We start from the raw sequence: 22749 nt of genomic DNA, 5'->3' as shown, positions 1-22749 counted from the left end.
CTGGAGCTGTAGTCAATTTCCTTTTTAACTCTTGAAAGCTCACTTCATATTCTTGGGTCCACACAAATGGGTTCCCTTTACGGGTTAACCGTGTCAAAGGTAGTACCATCCGTGAGAATCCCTCAATAAAACGCGTGTAATACCCAGCCAAACCAAGAAAACTCCTGATCTCTATAATATTTTTAGGACGTTCCCATTCTAACACTGCTTCAATCTTACTCGGATCCACTGCCACTCCTTCAAATGAGATGACATGGCCCAGAAATTGTATCTCAGAAAGCCAGAATTCACACTTTGACGGTTTAGCATACAACTGATGCTCTCTCAGAATCTGCAAAACAACCTTTAGATGCCCAGAATGCTCTTCTTTACTCTTTGAATATATCAGTATGTCATCAATAAAGACAACCACAAAATGATCCAGATAGGCTTTAAAGATCCGATTCATATAACTCATGAAAACAGCTGGTGCATTTGTAAGCCCAAAAGGAATAACCAGGTACTCATAGTGCCCATATCGGGACCTGAAAGCTGTCTTCGGAACATCATCCGGCTTTACCCGGATCTGATGATACCCGGACCGGAGATCAATCTTAGAAAATACAGTCGCACCCCGCAACTGACCAATAAATCATCTATACGCGGCAAAGGATACTTATTTTTTACAGTAACCTTATTCAACTGCCGATAGTCTGTAAATAATCGCATAGACCCATCCTTCTTCTTAACAAAGATCACCGGTGCTCCCCACGGAGACACACTCGGTCTGATAAAATTTTTACTGGACAAGTCTTCAATCTGCTTCTTCAATTCAGATAATTCCAGAGGTAACATCCGGTATGGGGCAAGAGAGATAGGCCCCACGCCAGGTAACAAGTCAATTGCAAATTCAATTTCCCTCTCTGGAGGAAAGTGCAGAATTTCATCCGGAAAGACATCCTCAAACTCGGAGACAATCGGGATAATAGAAATTGGCTCCTTGTTGACGCAACCAGACCTCCCAATAAAACATACCCGGAATCTCCTTCCTTCAAGGCCTTTACAACCCGGAGTACGGACAGATAAGGAGACTCCCTCTCTTCATTATGAGATGAGACCGAAATGGTTTTACTGCAGCAGTCAATCTTCACACAGTACTTAGACAACCAATCCATCCCCAAAATTAGATTCACAGAAGCAAGGTGCAAGACAATAAAGTCGGCAGAATATTCCCTGCCTTCATACTTGAATTTCACATTTTCACAAATATACCTTTCATTAAAAACACTTCCCACAGCCGTAATAATGTGCATAGGAGTTTTCATTTTTATCACATGCAGACCAAATGCTCCGGCTACATAATCAGCAATAAAAGAATGTGTGGCACCAGAATCAAATAAGACATTAAGCATTTCATCATGAATAGAAATCATACCTCGTACCAAACTAGCTGATCTCTCAGCCTCTTGCTGAGTCACTGCATATACTCGGGAAACTGGAGATGGGAGAGGTAGAGATGGTTCCTCAACCACAATAGGAGCCGGAGTGGCCTGAATAGTAGAAACCTGTCCCCCATTAAAGGGGCAGTCCCTAATAAAATGCCCATGTTGGCCACACTTATGACACAGTCTCTGTTCTCTCCTGCAAACCCCAGAATGGGCTTTTCCACATATAGATCATTGAGGAGCAGATTTAAAATTTCCAGGCTTAGAATTTCTCGCCTTTTTGAACTTACCATCAGACTGTCTAACCTGCAACCCTTTTCCTTTAGAATTCCCAGAAGTGTTTTTAGGACCAGAATTAGGAGCAGATTGGTCCTTACGCTTCCTTCTATAGTACTCTTGAATGTTTTTACACTTTTTAACGAGTGCAGCAAAAGTATCAAAAGCGTGTCCTGCAAGTTTTTCAGAAATGTTATCATGTAGTCCCCTATGAAATTTAAACACCAGATCATCCTCAGTAGGTGGAGCTCTCTGGAAATGAGAGTATTTGGCCAACTTATTAAACTTATTCCGATATTCATCAATAGACATCTGGCCGTGCTTTAGTTCTTCAAATTCACCCTTCTTCCTTATCCGGGCTTCAGCCAGAAAGTATTTTAGCAAGAATTGCCTTTCAAATAAAGGCCAGGTAATAGCATGACCCTGACATTCCAAGGGCTGACGAGTATTTCTCCACCAATCGGCTGCATCATTTTGCAACATATAAGAAGCATACAACAATCTCTGCTGATCATGACACTCCATGACAGTAAAAATGCGATCCAACTCCTTTAACCACTGAATTGCAGCAATCGGATCAATGCCTCCTTTGTAATTTGGTGGTGCATGTTTTCGGAAGGCATTAAGCATTCTTTCTCTTTGCTCTCTATTAGTGGCTGGATGTGCCACACCACCCCTGTGACTAGATTCTTCATTCATATCATTATTTCCTTCACCCTCCACAACAATGGGATTATGAGGAGGAGGAACATGAGTCCTTCTTGGACGAACCATAATTCTGCACATTTTACACAAAGGAATGAGTTAGCTACGCTCACACTCAGTGATCAGACATGCATATCATAGGACTCCAAGAGAAACTCAAGAAGATCATAACCCGAACAGTTTATGCATTATTTCACAGGCTCTCCTAGAGAAACTGCTCTGATACCATAAATGTAACATCCCCGTCTCGAGCCGGTTCAATTAACATACACATGATATAAACAGAAACAGCGGAAGACTTAACTTACAAAAATATGAGCTAACTTTTTCTTTTTCTAACTTTATTCTTACTCGGCGTAAACGAAAATCGGGCAGAGTTTCCTCTATAAATCGGACAACTGTGGATTTTCCAATCCCACTCAGAAGCATTTCCTGATAAACAGTTTATACAACATATCAATTCAGAAATACCAGGTATCCAAATATAATCAAATACCCATACATGGGCGCATGCATAACATGGCTCCGTGCCACTATATCTAACAGCATGCCATCAAAACGTAAACCTATCTGAATACTACATCATCATATAACGTGCTTGAATACTCAAATGTACATGCATCAAACTGTCAGACATGTACAAAACATATACAGGCCACATACAAAAAGATAGGATCTAACATCATGATCCACAAAATACGGAAATACTAAATGAAGGTACTATACTTCAAAATAAAAGTAATCTACAGCTACTCAAAATCCAATCCGTCCACTGCCTCAGCCACGTGTCTCGTCCCTGCCTAGTGAGGACTCACCGGGAATCTGGGCACATGAAAATATGTCCCCAACGAGGGGTGAGATTACAAATCTCAATAAGCTCCAGGTTTATAGAGAATTCTCCATACCCCTGGCTCACTCCTGCACAAAAGTCAGATACAGAGTATACAATGCACATATAATAGATATCTTTACTGAACAGAGCATATAACATATATTACAGAGGCGTACATAGTCAATCCCAAGGGAGGACCCTAAGCGGAAATCAACGCACGTGTTCCCGAGGGAGGACCCCAAAGCGGAACCAGACATATCAGAGGCGTACACCATCAGTCCCGAGGGAGGACTCCAAAGCGGACATCCGGGTACTATACAATCAATGGCTAGAGATTGTTACAGAAATCATATTACAGAAGTCATATCAGAGCAAAACATATCATGTTATCAAATAACTCTATATGAATGCATCTATACAAAGCATCTAAATAACAGTCATACAGTCCAACCATAGTTCACTAACCATGGTGGAGCACTCAAGCAGGAAAAGACTCCTTAAACATAGAGCTTACCTCTTGAAGCTTTACCAATATGCTTACTTGTTGCACAAGTTACTTATATGTCTTCACGAGATTCCGATCCTTTTTAGTCCCTAGGTACACCTAGAGCAAGAATCCACAAATACAAAATCAATAAAATGCTATCATGCCTAGATTTTCCATAAGGCATACATTTTATCGCTTATCTTCCTTTCTTTATATTTTTGCCAATTCTATGCCAATACACAAGTCTAGACCTCTTTATAACCGTTGGTGTTCTTTAATTTAATCCAACATTCCCTTAGGAATTTTCAACATAACTCATGCTATTTTTCTTCAAAACTCAATACTTTTATACAATTTATTACAACACATTTCATTTAAAATAAAATGTACAAAATATATCTCTAAATACCCTATAGGTCGAATCCCATAAGGGGAATTTCCAAAGATCCTTCTCTTTTACAATACATTTTCTTTACTTCCTTACAACTTGCAAACACCTAGGCATGCATCCACTAGGTTCCTATTTTGAGTTTAGACACCAAGTCCTTTTTGCTTAGGCATTCTTACTAACTCATCCATTTTCGCTCATTTCCAATACATTACACCTTCACAAAACATAATATAATTTTTTGCACAATAACCGCTACTCACTCCATGAAGGCCGAGTGCTCAAAGGTCCACCCCATTGATTTATTTTTCAATTTTTATACATATATAAAAGCTTAGTTAGCATGCCTATATCCTAAAACATCCATGATACTTCATAGAATTTCCAATTTTAGCTAATTTGTTTCCACCCATTCATAGTCATAATTTTCAAACCATAAACCACAAGAACAACATCATAGGGTTAGAGTTTAATTACCTCTAATCACTTATTCAAGACCTAGAAGACCTTCACCAAGAGAATCTCCATCAAAAGCATCATTTTGCCTCCTTGATGAATAGTGCACGAAAAGGGGAAGGAAATATCTCCTCACACAACCAATGATAGATCAAATAAATGGGTGGGATAGACTCATTGGGTGGTTTCCCATCAATTTCAAGTAGTGGGACTTGTGATTTGGTGAACTTTTGATTGAGAATCAAAGAAATGAAGAACCAATCCCTACCCCCCCCTTTTCACCAAGTGCAGCTCGGTTTTTTTGAGGAAGAGAGGAGAGAGAGCTGATTTTGAGTAGTGCTCATTTGAGTCACTTAAGCTTTTAAGCACATGTGGCCCTTTTACTCGGTTGTTTTTCTATCGCGTATTTTTACTTAATTGACCCGTAACTTAACTTAAAGTTACGGATATATTTTTATTTTTCTAAACTCATTTACATTAATTTTTATTTCCTAAGGAACAATATTCTTAATTACAGTACCGTTTCTGCACTGTTTTTGACAAAATGCACCGTGAACCACTAACTGTACTTTATTTATTTTTGAAACTTAAGACTTATACACTTGTCATTTTCTTGGGCCTATATTGACTTGCTTGGCATATATTGGACTTTCTTATTCTTATTTCATCAATTATTTGTTTCTGGACTCTACCGGTTGCTTAAACAGCAGTACAAAATACCCGGTAGAAACACTATTCAATCAATTTTCACGGAAAGTGCCAGACTATACAATTTTTCGTTCTGAACTCATATTTGTCGTCAGAATTGTCAAATTATGTCTCTAAAATCATTTCTCTCTTTTAAGCTCTATCGGTTAATTCACAAAACTGTAAATTCTCCGGCAGAACGCACTGTTCATAACATAGTCATGATTACAGTCAAAATACTCGGAACCACTCACTGAATCTAATTATGGCATTTAAATCCTTAAATTAAATCGCTAATTAAGATTTACCATTTAGGGTCATTATAGCATGGGATTTTTCCAGTTTAACCAGTAATCTCAATTTCGAATCCTATGTACACAGCTATGTTAAAAAGTTGGTCAGTTGATGATTCTGTAGTAAAGAAATCTCCAACTTTTTTTTTTTCTTCATAAAAGAGATTGTTTAATATACTTGTATAATTAAGCTTCAATTCCTTTGGTCAATGCTTGTTTAGAAGCCTTGCAATCTTACAATTACATGAATCTAGAACCTCTCCCCCTCTATGACTTCCTGAACTAATATTAATGTATAGAGTAGACAAAACATCACTATCTTGTGTATGTCATTACCAATGTTTGACAATAAAATTCAAGCAACGAATATGCTTTGGCCTATAGACTTAGTACAAACAGCATTCAAGGTCCTAAATACTTGGATATTGCTGTTTTTAACCTTATTGCTTTGCTAGCGGATTAAATTATACACAATTGTTGACGTATGCTTGTAAGCAAATATGTTCACATACATTTTAACTATTCTTACATAATCCTCTGGACAGCAGATTAAGCTACAACTTTGTATTCAGAAAGTTTTTCAACAAGATTTTGTAATCCATTGTTTTTCCTCTTTTGCTTTTAAAGAGAAGTCATGACTGTAGGAGAAGCATTTTTGTCAGCTTTCATTCAGGTTTTGTTTGACAGGTTGGCCTCAAAGAATGTTGTAGATATTATTCTTGCACGAGACAATGACAAAGTCCTGAAGAAATTTCAGAAGACTTTGCTGCTCATTAAAGCAGTACTAAATGATGCAGAGGACAAGCAGGTTAAAAATGAGGCTGTGAGAATGTGGTTGGTCGAGCTTAAAGATGTGGTTTATGATGCAGAAGATGTTCTTGACGACTTTGCTACCGGAGTGCTGAGGAGGAGGTTGGAATCTGAATCTCAAACCACCTTTACTCAAATATGGAACCGTGTCCCAACTTCTCTCAATCCAAGTAATTTGATGTTTGATGTTGGGATAGAATCTAAGATAAAGGTGATCACGGAGAGGCTGAATAATCTTGCAAATGAAAGGCATGAACTTGGTTTAAGTGAGATTGCTGCTGGGTGTCCATTCAAATTCAAAGAAACATCTTCCATGGTGAATGAGTCCTACATCTGTGGGAGAGATATGGACAAAGAGAAGATTATCCGAGTGCTGATGGAGAATATGTCAAGCCATGGCGATGAAGAAATTATCTCGGTCATTCCCATTGTGGGAATGCCAGGTGTTGGGAAAACAACATTGGCTCAGGTTGTGTTTAATGATGACAAGGTGAATCTGCAGTTTGAACTCAAGGCATGGGTGTCTGTACCTGATGATTTTGATGTCAAGATCATAACAGGAAAGATTCTTGAGTCAGCCACTTCCAGAACCTGTGATCTCAATAGCTTGCAACAGCTTCAGGTTAACCTCAAAGCAGCCTTGAGAGGCAAGAAGTTTTTGGTTGTTCTGGATGATGTGTGGAATAAAAATTACAATGAATGGATTAAGCTGGTAGCTCCATTCAACGGAGGTGCTCCGGGAAGCGCAGTGATAGTAACAACAAGGAATGCACAAGTTGCTAAAATGGTGGGAACTGTTGAATCTCACTATGTCAACAAGTTATCTGAGAAGGACTGTTGGTCAGTATTTGTGCAGCATGCTTTTAGGAGTAAAACTATTGATGCAAATCAAGCCCTTGCAGAAATTGGTGAGAAGATTGCTCAGAAATGCAAAGGCTTACCGTTGGCGGCAACAACAATTGGAGGCATTTTATCCTCAAAGCATGATGAAGAGTGGGAGCATGTAATGAACTTTGAAATATGGGATCTTGCAGAGGAGGAAAGTGACATGCTCCAAGCATTAAGATTGAGTTATGATCAGCTTCCTTCACACCTAAAGCGATGTTTTGCATACTGCTCCATACTACCAAAAGGCTTTGAATTCGGGGAGAAAGAGCTAGTGTTGCTGTGGATGGCAGAAGGATTTTTGGAACAACAAGCACAGAAGCAAATGGAAGATGTGGGCCATGAGTACTTTCGAGATCTACTCTCTGCTTCACTTTTTCAAAGGTCAAGTAGCAACAGATCATTGTATGTAATGCATGACCTTATCAATGATCTAGCTCAGTGGGTTGCTGGAGAATCCTGTTTCAAATTGGACACTAATTTTCACTCACATGGACAAATAAAAAAGAGAATTTCCAAACGGGCTCGGCATGCATCTTACGTTGGTGGTGAATATGATGGTATTCAAATGTTTCATGCCTTCAAAGAAGCCAAGTCTTTAAGAACATTCCTCCCTCTAAAGCGTCAAAGGCTAGAAAAATGGTCCTACATAACTAATCAGGTTCCTTTTAAATTATTACCTGAGTTAAGATGCTTAAGAGCTTTGTCATTGAGAGGATATTTCATCAGTAAGCTTCCTGATTCAATTAGCAATTTGAAGCATCTACGCTACCTGAATCTTTCTTGCACTAGCATCAGAAAGTTGCCAGAATCAGTCTGCAGTCTGTGCAATCTACAAACATTATTACTGAAACACTGTTTCAATCTTGAGGAGCTTCCATCAAACATGGGTGATTTGATCAACCTACGCCATCTAGATATCACGGGAGCACATTCTTTAACAGGTATGCCCCATGGTATTGGTAAATTGACACATCTTCAAACATTGTCAAACTTTGTTTTAGGCAAAAGTGGGATCAGAGAATTGATGATGTTGTCAAATCTCCAAGGGATACTTTCTGTGTCCAGGTTAGAGCATGTGACCGACACTCGAGAAGCAGTTGAAGCTATGTTAAATAAGAAGGTAGGCATTGATGTGCTGAAATTGAAATGGAGCTGTTGTTTGAATGATGAGTCTCATATTCGAAGAGAAAATGATGTGCTTCAAATGCTACAACCTCACAAAACTCTTACAAAGCTTACTGTGAGGTGCTATGGTGGTATCAGCTTCCCAAAATGGATAGGAGATCCATCCTTCAAGAGTCTAGTGTTCTTAAAGTTGAGAGATTGTGCAAATTGTACAACTTTGCCAATACTTGGAAATCTCCATGCTCTCAGAGATCTTTACATCATTGGAATGAAAGAAGTATGCTGCATTGATGGTGGGTTCTATGGTGATGGTTGCTTAAGACCTTTCCCTTCCTTGGAGAGACTACATTTCATGGATATGGAAAATTGGGAAAATTGGTTCCCCTCTGGCAATAATGAGCAGAGTGACATATTTTCTTCTTTGCAGCAGCTTTTCATTGTGAAGTGTCCCAAACTTTTGGGAAAACTACCTGAAAATCTTCCTTCTCTCAAATATCTATTAGTTAAAGAATGTGAACGATTGATGGTTACCCTTTCAAACCTTCCTCTGCTCTGCAAACTGGAAGTTGAAGGATGCAAAGGCTTAGTTCTTAATTGCACAACTGAATTCATGTCATTGAACTCCATGGCTATTTCAAGCATCTCTGAGTTAACATCATTAAGGGAGGGGTTGGTACAAGGGTTCAAAAGAGTTGAAAAACTCAAAATTGTCAATTGTGCTCTTGATGAGATAGTTCTTGCTGATTGGTGGGGAAATGAAGTTTGGTCAGAGAAGCATCCACATGGTTTGTCATCCATGCTCAGATCAATTGAGATTAGAAATTTCAGTGTCATGAGATTTATCCCTAAAGCACTAATGTTCAACAGCCATTTTCTTGAACGCTTATGCATATGTAATTGTGATTCCCTAGTCTTTGTCACAACTGATCAACTGCCTCCCACTCTGAAATCATTGGAGATATCAAACTGTAAGAACTTGCAGTGTTTACTAGACAATGGAGAATGCTCTTCTTCAACAATAACTATGCAAGAGGACAATAACCAGAATAGTGGCACAAGCATTTCTCATCTGGAGTATATATACATTGGCTGGTGTCCATCTCTCACTTGCATATCAAGAAGTGGTGAGTTACCTGAGGCTGTCAAACTTTTGTTCATTTGGAATTGTTCAGAGCTAACATGCTTGTCAATGAAAGGCCAGTTACCTAAAAATCTTGAAAAACTGGAGATTCAATGCTGTCCAATGCTAGATTCAATCGCAAGCACTATGCATGGAAACACTTCCTTGGAATCTGTTCAGATATGGAACTGTGAAAACCTTAAATCCCTCCCTGATGGCTTGCATTGCCTTGTGAATCTAAAACAGATCAAAATTATTGGTTGTCCAAGTTTGGTCTCCTTCCCAGAAGAAGGTTTTCCCACCTCTTGTCTGACAGAACTTTGCATCATGAGCTGTGAGAAACTAGAGGCCCTACCAAACTGCATGCATGATCTCAAATCCCTCAAAGAACTGGAGATAGGATACTGTCCTAGCATTCAATATGTTCCTGAAGAAGGCTTTCCAGCCAACTTAACATCCCTTTGGATCAATGACCATAATGCCTGGGAAGCAATGTTCAACTGGGGTTTATACAAGTTCACTTTTCTTAGGGACCTCACCATCATAGGTGTAAGTATGCATATGCCACTTGAGGAACTGGGGACAATGTTACCATCCTCTTTGACCAGCCTCACTATTCAAGGATTTCCACAGTTAAAGTACATGTCTTCAAAGGGCTTTCATAATCTTACTTCCTTATCTAGCCTTGCCCTTAGAGATCTTGTAAATCTAACATCCCTACCATCCTTGGGGTTTGATTACCTTACCTCTCTTGAAGAACTTTCTATTTATAACTGTCCCAAGATTTTCTGTTTACCCAAAAAGGGCCTTCCTTCCTCACTTTTGGAACTCTATATTCAAGACTGTCCTCTGCTTAAACAACAGTGCATGAAAGATAAAGGGAATGACTGGTCGAAGATAGTTGACATCCCTTATGTTGAGATTGATGGCAAATTTATCTATGACTCGGATGACGAGTATTGAATTTTGACTAATTTCATCATAAGGTAGAAGATAAATTTATCACTACTTATTAACTATATCATTGGCTATGATGTTTTTTATAACATGATTTCACTTTCTTCATACTCCTCTCTTTCAATCTCAGATTTACCAGATAGAAGTATCTATGTCAGACTAATGAGTCAAGTCTTATTACAGACGATGGTCAATGATATGATTGAGGATGGCTACATGAACAACGAATCATCCTTCCAGGTATGGAATTTTGAAATTTTTCTTAAATTTAAATTAAATTACAGCAGCCAAAATAATAGACCATGCCTTTTTGCATACAATATCAAGGAAATCATGGTAATGTGTGGTCGAAATTCTGATATCTTTCAGGGAGTCTTGTGTATTAATCTTCTCATTTCAAAGAAAGCAACAAATAGTTTCAAAGTAGAATCTCTCTAAAATTAGAACCTAACTAGGTAACATTTATAGCTCAGACAAAAATTCCTGACTTGTGAAATTTGTTGCATCTGCTTTTCCAGAAAAGAAATATTCTGCTTGGCAATCATTTTTGAGCAAGGACAGAGAAGAACAATCAAAAATGCTGCAACCGTGTGACTATGGAAAGGATCGTGTGCGCATGTGGAGTTTTGGTGGTCCAAAAATCCTAGCCACTCGTTATAACAGAGCTCATTTTTTGGTGAAGCTTCTGTTTTAGGACATAAGTTTGTATTCAGATAATTTTGATTTCATTGCTTTGTTTCTATTTGCATGCTCATAACTCAATGGTTATAAGCTAAATCTTAAGGTTGGGTTGAAAAAGTACCCGAATCTCAAGTTGTTAATGGGATATTTGATTTTCTGTTTTAATTTTATATTCAGGTTGTTCAATGATATTTTAATGTTAATGTAGAGTTTGGGAAACATTGGTAGCTTAGAGGAGTTTAGAGAATTGAGCACATGGAGTTTAGAGAAATCACTCATATAATTCTGATTTCTCTCACTTCAGAAGAAACGAAGGAGAATCACCATGTAACTAATGAACCAGTCATATATTATCTCAGGTTTCAACTTTCACAGAAATGTGCAAAGTGTTAAGAATATTGGTAGAAAATATTGAGAAATCAAAAAGTATCAACTATGTTTTCCTTTTTGAAATTAATCTAATCGGTTTATCATTTCGCGATTAGTTCGATTCAGGACATGTTCGGGATTAAGGCTTTAAACTCCTCCCAAAAGATATGAGTTTTAATTTCCCTTCCCCTCAAGTGTTGTTAGGATGTTTGAATCCAAGAAGTTGCTTCTTCAATAACTCCATTTTAAGGAAAAGAGCATTTGAAACTCAATGCGTGTAGCTCAGTAAGTTCGATTCCCACCAAATAGGGCGAAATTTTTTAGCTGTAATTAAGCTCTAACTCAGAATTAATTATATAATCGAATTAAAGAGTCGAAATTTATGTGATTACCAGAGGTTCAAGTAGTTAAGGTCGGTATTATTTCAAGAAATAATCGAAGTCGGTATGAAAAAACATTTGAATACTTTTAGGGTTCAAGTAGTATCCCAAAATTGGCTTTTGGTAAAATAGACGGACTGAATTAAAATGTTGGGATTGAAAATAAACCATAAAGACTCGTGTTATGGACCACTTATGTGGTACCCACTTTCTATCCCCACTACATGGAGCATCTCATTCCATCACTCTCCCATAACTGCCCTCCACTACCAATAACCACCCACTAACATTGCATCATGCCATGAAGTCACCTGCAAACTACCCACTAGGAGCAGAATCTCCTAGTGCATTCATCTATATATAATCCCTTATAGCTAACAAAGGAGATCATCTCATAACTCATCTAAGAACTCATCTGATAACCAACCTACATACTTGTGCTCAGAGCACATCCTATTCACCGCAGGTGACTCACACACACACCACTTGTTCATACCATTGGACTTTGGCCTAAGGTGTAGGACTTCTCATTGCCTATCATCTTTACCATAAGCTTCGTAGATACAAATACTAGCTATCCTGGACCATTAATGTTCATTCCAGAACATTTGGCGCCGTTTGTGGGAATCGGTAAATTTTGATTCCCACTCTATTACCATTTGACGCATCAACGTCCCCGCACTGGACGGGCAACACTCCTGGTCCACCATACAATTGTAGAAGCCAAATGACTTCAAATAGAAAAAGCCGAGTTGTTGGCACTTTATCTCATTTTTTTTTCTACGATCTATGGGTTGACGTCCATGCAAGGATTATAAGCTAAGTATCTTCTTCTTTTCAGCATTTTTATCTCACAACTCCAACTTCGCATGTTTTTCATATTTCACCCTTGTTTTTGGTTCTCTTTCTTCAATATGTGATAAGATGCTACTTATTAAATCAAATACTGCACTTAAAAGGAGATAGTATTTTATTCTTTAAAAAAAAAAAAAGACAAATATTTTTCGAAATAATTTTGTCACGAAAAATTATAAGCGGAAGTCATTCTCTCTTTCTCATTTTTTTCCCTTGACCTTATGTGCACTGTTCACGTCTAAAGTAAAAAAAAAAAAAATGAAGTGCAGATACAGTTATTTTTGTAAAATGATGCAGTTACTTTATATTATAGTATCTCCACTAAATACAGTTATTAGCAATTATCCCACTAAGTGCAATAAGCACTCTTTTGATCTTGATCTTCATTTATTTGTTTTTAATTCACATCACTGAAGGCAGGGGTTAATGTACTTCTTTTTTATCTCACTAACTTTTGTTTTCTAAGGATGGATGTTTTTAGACAAGTCATCAAATATAGATGATGTGAGATGTAACACCAAGAAAGAAATCTCATTAAAGCTACAACAACAACAAACGCCGACCAGAACTAAACATTGAGCACAGAAGAATCAACCAAGACAAGACAACGTGAACCGGCCAGAAAAAAACACAATATAAGCTAAGTTCCCCCCCCCCCCCCCCCCCCCTAACTCAATCATAAAACATAATCTTATTTTAAAGGGCAACGATGAAGATAAGGATAGTTATTTAAAGTCAGAGTATTTTGTTTTTTGTTTTATTTTATTTTATTATTATTATCATTTTTTTCTCATATTATTTTTTTCTCTGAATATTTCTCGGTAAATATAGTATGAGTTGTGTACATGCTACCCCACTATGATGTTTTTTCAAGTTTATATCTTAAAGATTATTAATTGTGAACGTGATCAAGATATTTTCTGATTTCTAGGGGGCTTTCCAATGGATGAGTTAATTTTCCTAAATAAAAAAAAGGAAGTACAACTTTAGGGAAATATAAACTAAAGAGGAGATCTGGTTAATTACAAAAATCAGAGTACACAAAATTTCTTAAACTTATTAAAAATATAAATTTCCTGATAGACCTTGCTGTCTTTAAAAATTCGTATAAAATCCAGTTCAATGATTCAAAAATATATTCTTTCTAATCTGGAAACTAGACATCTGGGGCTTCACGTTCATATAAAATAATAGTGATTTGGAGTTCGTTTTCCCCTCGAAACATAACTCGTAAAATAAGAGATAAAATAGTGGAAATATCCCAAATGTCCTGGCTGGTAAAATTCATAATAAATCTATCTTTCAGAATTTCTTTGCAAGGTTTATATATAATGAAACTAGACACCTGGGGCTACGCGTGCATATAAATTATAAGAAAATCGGAGGTCCGTAGCCCCAGTACGACAACTTACAAAGTGCTCGCAAAGACTTTTCAAAACTCAGCATTTAGATAACATGTCAAAATCCTTTTCGCAAACGTTTCAACATCTGTTTCCAAAATACTTGCTGGTCATAAAATCGTAATGCAATAATAAAATCATAGTTCACAGTAATAAAAGCTTCTCAATTTCATACAGTCATCCATAAAATATCACATCAATAGCAGCATGCCCAAAACAGTAGAAGCCAACAGCAAATATCCAAGTCCTCAAAAGCTTTTACGTCCTCCTGCCATTTTGTAAAAATAGCAGCCCCAAAGGGGTGAGAGAAAATCCCAGTAGTGTGGCAACAAAACCATAATGCAACAATATTAACTAGGCACAAAATCATAAATAGTCACTTCAAACATTTAATCCTTTTCATCATATATCATAACGCGTATATAACGCCCTTTTTCCTTTACGCTCATAGCACCGTCGTGCGCGTAGCATCACAGTGGGTATTCCTAATGGCTCCCATGAAGGTGAATCCCACTGTGGAACCTATGCGGACTGAAGCCAAGTGTCCCCTCTCCTGGTACCAGGCATGCCTATATGATGCATGCTCAGTCACATGTCCTCAATACAAATATATATATATTCAAGATGTCATGAATCACGTATACATGCCATGTTATGCAATCGCACCCCACAAGAAAAATGTATTATGATGTAAAATGCATGCATATATCATATCATCCTTTCATATTCTTACCATTGGCTCATCATCATCATAACATACATAGAACAAATGTGAGCAACACATCACAATTCCATACACTAGCCAATAGTCACATTAGGTAATACCGCCTACACATACCTTGGTGCTTTTAAGTACTAACCAAACAGCAGTGTATAGGCCCAACGTTTCAAGAATATTGCGCACCTAAACATAAGTATACAAGTCAGAATCCTATTCTAAGGGAACTTCCAAACACTTCACACATTTATGTTTCTTTTATCATTAATTTCCCACACTGTTTTACCTTATTTCTTTCCCTACCATATTCTGACTTCCTAATATATTTTTTCCAACGTAATACATCCCAAAACAGAATCGGTTTTGAACTTTTCTTAAGAGAAACGTTTTCTGCCTTCATATAAATTTGTCATTAAATTTATACAGCACTATATTCCATAATTTTCCTAAGTTCCACATGCATACTATACGGTTTTCTCCATGCTTTAATTCCTACAACATTCTGATTTCTCCTAATACCATTCCCATTATGGTGCGCTAAAACTAAGCATGCTGTCCATAATTTTTACAGCGAAACAGTGGACAGTGGATCATCAAACAGCAGCGTCATCTCAGAAAATAAAAACAACATGCTGTCTAGTAAGTTGTTCAGCGAAACAGAGAGCATTTTTTTATTTATCTAAATGTAACTTAGTTCATATTAGGCTTTAACAAATAATTCTAGCTAAGGCTGCATGCATTTAGTGATTAAAACCTCCATAAAACTAATAAGATGATGACTAACATTTTATTTGTCTTCCCATACGAAACTATAGAACCAAAAATAGGTAAAAACTACATCCCAAGACATTCCACATTTCGGTATAGAGCAGTGGAGATTTTTAACCTACCTCTTGACGGGAATACAAGGGAAAATCGAGTTGGACAAAGAGTAGTAATTCAGCTCCTCCAATGAAGGTTGTGCGCACCAGACTGGGAAGAGTTTCCTAGCTTTAAAAGCCTACATGCAAAGGTCAGCTCCATTAACCCCTACGCCAAAAGGAGAATCAAAGAAGAAGGAAATTTATTTTACCCCCTTAAAGGATGAGCTTAGGCCGAGAGATATGGAAGAAACGGTGCTTGATGGAAGTTGCCTCCTAAGTTCACGATGGGAGTTAAGAATGATAGAGAGCTGAATTTGTTTCTATAGAGTTTTTCCTCTACTAGTGTCACGGTTCAAGGAAACCATATGAGTGATAATGGCTGGGTTCTCTGGTGAGGGTCTCGGGTTCTCTTGGTGAGACAAGAGGGTGATTTGAAATCCTTTACTTGATGTTCACAAGTTCACGGTTTTAGTGTGGAAAAAGAACAGAATAGCTTGGCTTGGCTGCTAACATCATCAGCGCTTGAGTGAGGAGGAAATGAAGTTGGGGATTTAAGTGTTGTTTTAAATTGGTGAAGTGTCCTCAGAAAAACTGAAGACTTCCCCCATTTGGAGCGCACAAATGGGGATGAGGTGTGACATGTTTGAGCCAATAAAATTGCATGCAAGGCTGACCACTTATCAACCATTGGATGCATGAAATAAAGTGAGGTTTATAGTTAGTCTTACAAGCAACCCTTATGCGTGAAAAATGAAAAGAGGGGTGCACAACTTTGTGTCATAAGAATAAGACTTTGATCAGAATTTTCTGATCAGAAACGATACCCAATGCGCACAAGGTGGAAGGATATACAGTGGATAACGCTTTGTGGCCATTTTAGTGAAATAAGGTTGAAAAGTAAAGGAGATTTCAGCAAGCAACGTCAGCCCTTTATGCTTCTTCCAAGCGCATGTGAGGAGAGATGAAATGTTTGCCTTGTGACTTTTAAAAGGGAACTTGATCAGAATTTTCGGATGCATTTTGTCTATTCTAGCGCACATAGATGGGGAGTAAGGATAGTATTTTGCCAAAAATGGACAGCTACCAATCAAAGGCTGACTAGATGGATTACTAAGGCTATTGATGAGATAAAAGGTGCATGGAATTGGGCTGCGCATGGATTTTTTTCTAATACCCTAAGGCTGCTGCCCCTTTAACATTTAGAAGCTAAAAAATACAGCCCACAATGACACTCAATAAGACATTAACCCAATAACATTTTCGATCCAAGTGTGTCCTTAAGTAACATCATATTTTCTTTTATTTTCTATGATACAATTATGCATTCCTATACTTTATAATTAATGTTTCTTATGCCTAAAATAAATCCTCACTTTATAAAATGCGTTGCTGATAAAAATGGTGAAAATTTAAGAAAACCGTATTCCTTTAAATATTAATATAAAATCGAGTTTTCAAAATATTTTTGTACCGTTAACGCAATCCGAAAGTAGACGCTTGGGGCTTCGCGTGCATATAAAATAATAGTAAATCGGAGTTCATTTGCCCCTCGAAACATAACTCGTAAGTTGTCCGTAAATCGTTAAAAATTCAGCATTTGATAAACGTTAAGAAAGTCCCTTTTCGCAAAACATTTCAGATTTCTTAAAGCAGCCGCTGTTCATAAAAAGACTTAAAGCAGAAATAAGTCATAGTTTTACAGTCATCCAAAAATCATCAAGTACCACATAATACAGTCATCCCAAGCTTAAAACAGTCAACAGTGAATAAATCCAGACAGCAGCAAAAATATAACAGAGTTCAACATCCAAGTCCTCAAATGCTTTTACGTCCTCCTGCAATTAAAATTGCAGCCCCAAAGGGGTGAGAATAAACCCAGTAGTGTGGCAACAAAACCAAATGCAACAGTATTAACTAGGCACAAAATCATAAATAGTCACTTCAAACATTTAATCCTTTTCATTATATATCATAACGCGTATATAACGCTCTTTTTCCTTTACGCTCATAGCACCGTCGTGCGCGTAGCATCACAGTGGGTATTCCTAATGGCTCCCATGAAGGTGAATCCCACTGTGGAACCTATGCGGACTGAAGCCAAGTGTCCCCTCTCCTGGTACCAGGCATGCCTATATGATGCATGCTCAATCACATGTCCTCAATACAAATATATATATATTCAAGATGTCATGAATCAAGTATACATGCCATGTTATGCAATCGCACCCAACAGAAAAATGTATTATGATTTAAAATGCATGCATATTTCATATCATCCTTTCATATTCTTACCATTGGCTAATCATCACCATAACATACATAGAGCAAATGTGAGCAACACATCACAATTCCATACACTAGCCAATAGTCACAGAAGGTAATACCGCCTACACATACCTCGTACGTCGAAACTTACTTTACCGATTCACAACGAAACAGTCCTACGTCTCAAAGATTTTTCGCACCTATTTTACATTATAATAAATCAGCATATGTTTCACTTAAATTTAATAATTTGACAACAATTCCTAAAGCCTACATATCCTTACATCATTCTGCTAAATCGGTTCCTTTTTCTAAATTATTCTTGACTTTCATTTGACCTTCTTTAATGCTAACCCGTGAAAAAAAACAGTGATCATTTCCACGTAAAACAGTGAGTAAACGTTGAGTATCTTCACCCAAAACAGTGAGCAAAACAGTGAACGTTTTTACTTAAAACAGTGAACGTTTTTCCAATAAAACAGTGAACATTTTCAAATAAAACAGTGGACATTTTACAGCAATGTTTTTCAACAACAGTGAGTAAAACAGCATCGTTTTTTCAGCGAAACAGTAAGCAAACAACAACATTTTTTTTTTAGCGAAACAGTGAATAAAACAGTAAGCAAACAACAACGTTTTTCACTTAACACAGTGGGCATTTTTTATCAAAACAACGAACGTTTTCCTTCAGTAAAACAGTGAATAATTTATGACAAAATAGTGAGCTAAGGGTCAACATATGATAACGTTTTCAAAGGAATAAATTTTCCTAAAACTTACTACTCTAGTAGGTGCGCTACAATGGTGCATAAGATGTTGTCGTCATAACTTTGTTTCACGGAAAATCCTAAATACATATATAACATGCAAACATTCCTACCTTTTTAATATTTAAGATCATTTTCGTTTTATCCCAAAAGCTTTTAATTTAAGACTCAAAACAGAACCTAAAGGCATAAAATTTACAAATGAAAGGCTATTTTCTAAGTCATGCTTCACTATTTCAAACAAGAGAATGGTGGAGGGATTTTCGTGCCTACCTCTTGGCGGAGCACAAGGTAAAACCGAATGGAACCAAGGGCACTACTTCAAGCTTTAATCTACTCAAACAGCAGGCTTTTCTCTCTAGGAACTATGGTGCACAACCAAGAGAGAAGATATAGAGACAGGATATCATAAAAAGAAGAGGCACAAATCTGGCATGCCTAGTATTAGTAATAACTGAACTGAGGAGAAAGTGGTAACTGGTGCGAAATTTACTGTACTTTACTCATTTTACTCACATAGGGAATCTAAGACGTGTCAGTTGGTTACAAATTAGTTGGTTACATATTTTTATTTTGGAACGCAAGGCAAGCAATAAAATAAATACCACAATTTCTGGGCAGTGGCATTAGTCGGTTATCACTTGGTCAATTTCCCCTAGTGTTTAGGAAATACATAAAATATTCTGGATATTTTCAAGATTCAAAAAATAAAATAAAAAATGGTAACTATGGAAACTTAAAAAAGAAAAGAAAAAACCAAATTTGGTGGGTTTGCTATTATTATCACTGTATTTAATCTTTCTTTTCGTTCCCTCTCTTCAATATCTGATGAGCTTATTCTTAGTTGCATATGATGATAATAGTTGTATCTTAATATTGTAAGGGAAGACATAACAAACCTAGAGAGGAAGATAGATAAAACTCATAAAAAAATATACAAGATAATGATAATGTGTCCTCTCTTTGTTTTGTTTTGACATTTTTATCAAAAAAAAAAAGAATAAGAAGAAGAAGAAAAAAAAAGAAAGACATGCATGGATTATTCTTTTAAAGATGAAGAAGATATAGTCATTTCCTTTAAGATGTTTTTTGTAGCAGGATTATCCTTTAACAAGATCACAAGGAGATTATTCTTTGACAAGATCACTAGACTGAAGGAACTCGGAACCCCAACTAAATTGTACCACTACTCCAATGTCAGAAAATGAAAGTTGTTGGGTAATCCGCCAGATGTGGTTACAAGAAAGCTCCATACAGGTCCTTGCATAGAGCGGAACTCGGAACACTAATCAATTGCACCACTACTCTGATGCTAGAAAATAAAGGTCATTGGACAACCTGCGAGTAACCAGGTGTGAAAATTCCAAGTTCTACATTATTAATTTTAAATATGTCTTCTTTTATCATTTGTATCAAAACCATGATCATAAATGAACCACATTTTTAGGTCTTAAAAATATGGTCGGACCACTTTTCAATTTAAAAATCAAAATAAGACATGCATGGATAATTATAATAGGCAATTATTCATGGCTTCTATAATTACATATCTCATTAATAATGATAAAGTTATTGGTACGTGGACCCGACTTTTCGGGGATGTAAAAGTCAGGATGTAATAGAATGCATGAAGTTATGGAGTATATCATTTGCAATTTATAATGGGTTATATCATTTTTTGTATTACCTACACGTCATTACGTTAAAAAGGAAGGCACTGTAATGTTATAGTTTAATATTGTCAAACTGAAAATCTATGTATAATTATATATATGTGTGATACATTTCTGGTATATGAGTCCTACATATAATACTCATTCATTATATATCGTGAAGCATGTTATAGCAATTTTTCAACAATTATTGGCAATGATCAATATCCCAAAGCAAGAAAGTGAAGTCAGCATATCAAGAAATCCAGAGCATTTATTAGTAATTGCTCCCATCATTAGTGTCCCAAATTTGGAAAATGAGCAAATTGCGCATTACAAGTTGTATCTTAACTTACTCTATCTTTTCCTTTTGTTTATAGACTTTTTTACTCTAACAATTGATTGACATCTTCATTGCAAGTTGCATGTTTCCTGTTTTTCAGGGGAAAACATATCTACTAGCATCATAAATCACGAATGAAGCAATCATAATCCGGCTACAAATAAAAGTCCCTTGCCGCCTTCAATGGCCTCTTGGGCACCTGTTTATTTCCTACTCGGGAGCAGGGCCAAAAGTCCCTTGCCGACTTCAATGGCCTCTTGGGCACCCGTTTAATTCCTACTCGGAAGCGGGGTCAAAAGTCCCTTGCCGCCTTCAATGGCCTCTTGGGCACCCGTGTAACTTGAAGTTTTATTATTATGTCATTTTGAATTTTTAAGAGTTGTTTACTTCTGTTTGGAACATTTCTGAACTAGTTATTGATCTTGAACTTTTGGTTTAATTGCTGCTTTGGATTAATGACTATAATTTTGGAAGTATCGAATTTTTCTGAAAACTGTTACCTTACGAGCAACTTCTAAGTTGTCGTTCTGGGGCTACGAACCTCCGGATGCAGCATAATTTATATGCACGCGAAGCCCCTGAAATTTTCTCTAAGAATCTGCAGAAATCAAATTTTTATGGCAACTGTACGAATTTTGAAAAATAACGCACTACAGCAGGTTTTGAGAAAATTTGCAGAATTCGCGAGCAACTTGCGAGTTCGAGTTCAAGGGGCTATTCATCTCGGAATCGCGCATATGTTATATGGACGCGAAGCCCCGAGTATCTAGTTTCACCGTAAAAAAGAATTATTTCTATCCGGCATCAGATTGATTTTATATTAATTTTAGAGAACAGTACGTTTTTCTGGTAAAAAGAGAAATTTCAGCTAGTGCTCCTCTTTGAAACTTCCGCTGTTTTCATAAATAAAAAAAATTTAAATACAAGGTTTTTGATCTTGATTAATCCATAAAAGATTCATGCTGTTTAGTGTTATTCACGCGTTATAAACGAAATTTTTCCGCTGCGACTCTAATACAAGTTAGCTTTAGCACGTCTCTTGGATGCATACAAGAGGGGTGCTACACTAATTGGTATCAGAGCAGTTTTGGTTCATGGATATTTGTTTTTGGAGGAATTGTAGCTGCATGCTTGCTGATTGTGATTGATTGTGATAACTCATGGTTTGATGTGTGATTGGTTAATTAACTCGTTAGGAATATGTTAGCTGAAATAGTTTGATCGATAAGATTATTTAGGGATAAGTGACTGAAGCATAGTTACTTACCCGAATTGAACTCGACTACCTATGTGAGATTGCTGTCATAAATAACCTGCAATGAGTCTGATTAGCTCATTTCGTGATATTGTGAGTGCAGAATCATGGCAGGAAATCGCGGTTCCACTCGGGGAAGACCAAGCAATGCAGAAGAAGACCTTATCACCACTGTCGGAGGACTAGCGACGTTCGTGCAGAACATGAGCCAGGAATGGCGAAACTATCAACAACAAAATCAGAATCAACCCCCGCCATTCGACCATGCGGAGGAAATTGCCAGGCGGAGATTGAAGGATTTCCGTAATTTCCAGCCACCTATTTTTGAAGGTGGAGATGATCCAGAGACTGCAGCTCGGTGGCTGCAGATGATTGAGCATGTATTTGAGCGCATGAGATGTCTCGAGGCTCAGAAAACTGAATACGCATCGTATCAGCTGATCGGAGAAGCCCTTACTTGGTGGACTAGTGCAAGAGCCCTGCTGCGAGCGCAGAATGTGGAATTGACATGGGCCGTGTTCAGACGAGTTTTCCTGGACAAGTATTTTCCTCAGGCCATAAGAAGGATGAAACACTCCGAGATGTTGGCACTGCGTCAGGACAACATGACGGTTACCGAATATATCTCTAAGTTCGGGCAACTAATGGAGTACGCCAACTTCGACCGCAACATTTATGATGAGCCATGGCAGGTGGAAAAATATGAGAGCGGGTTACATCCAGAGATCCGCAAGCTCATGTTGACCACTGCAA

General features: G+C 37.3%; 1 protein-coding gene across 1 annotated transcript; it reads left to right on the top strand.

The window, feature by feature from the left end:
• The first annotated feature begins 6182 nt into the window (after positions 1-6182).
• Positions 6183-10454, top strand: LOC133291802 (putative disease resistance RPP13-like protein 1). The gene has a single exon (XM_061490137.1). It carries the CDS (start codon positions 6183-6185, stop codon positions 10452-10454), a length of 4272 nt encoding a protein of 1423 aa, XP_061346121.1.
• The last annotated feature ends 12295 nt before the right edge of the window (positions 10455-22749 follow it).

The sequence above is a fragment of the Gastrolobium bilobum genome, unplaced genomic scaffold, assembly GCF_033153095.1.
Source record: "Gastrolobium bilobum isolate Gb01-03AN ecotype WA unplaced genomic scaffold, APGP_CSIRO_Gbil_v1 utg5858, whole genome shotgun sequence".
Lineage (NCBI taxonomy): Eukaryota > Viridiplantae > Streptophyta > Magnoliopsida > Fabales > Fabaceae > Gastrolobium > Gastrolobium bilobum.
Note: the sequence above shows the minus strand (reverse complement) of the source record. Positions and strands in the feature narration are given on the sequence as shown.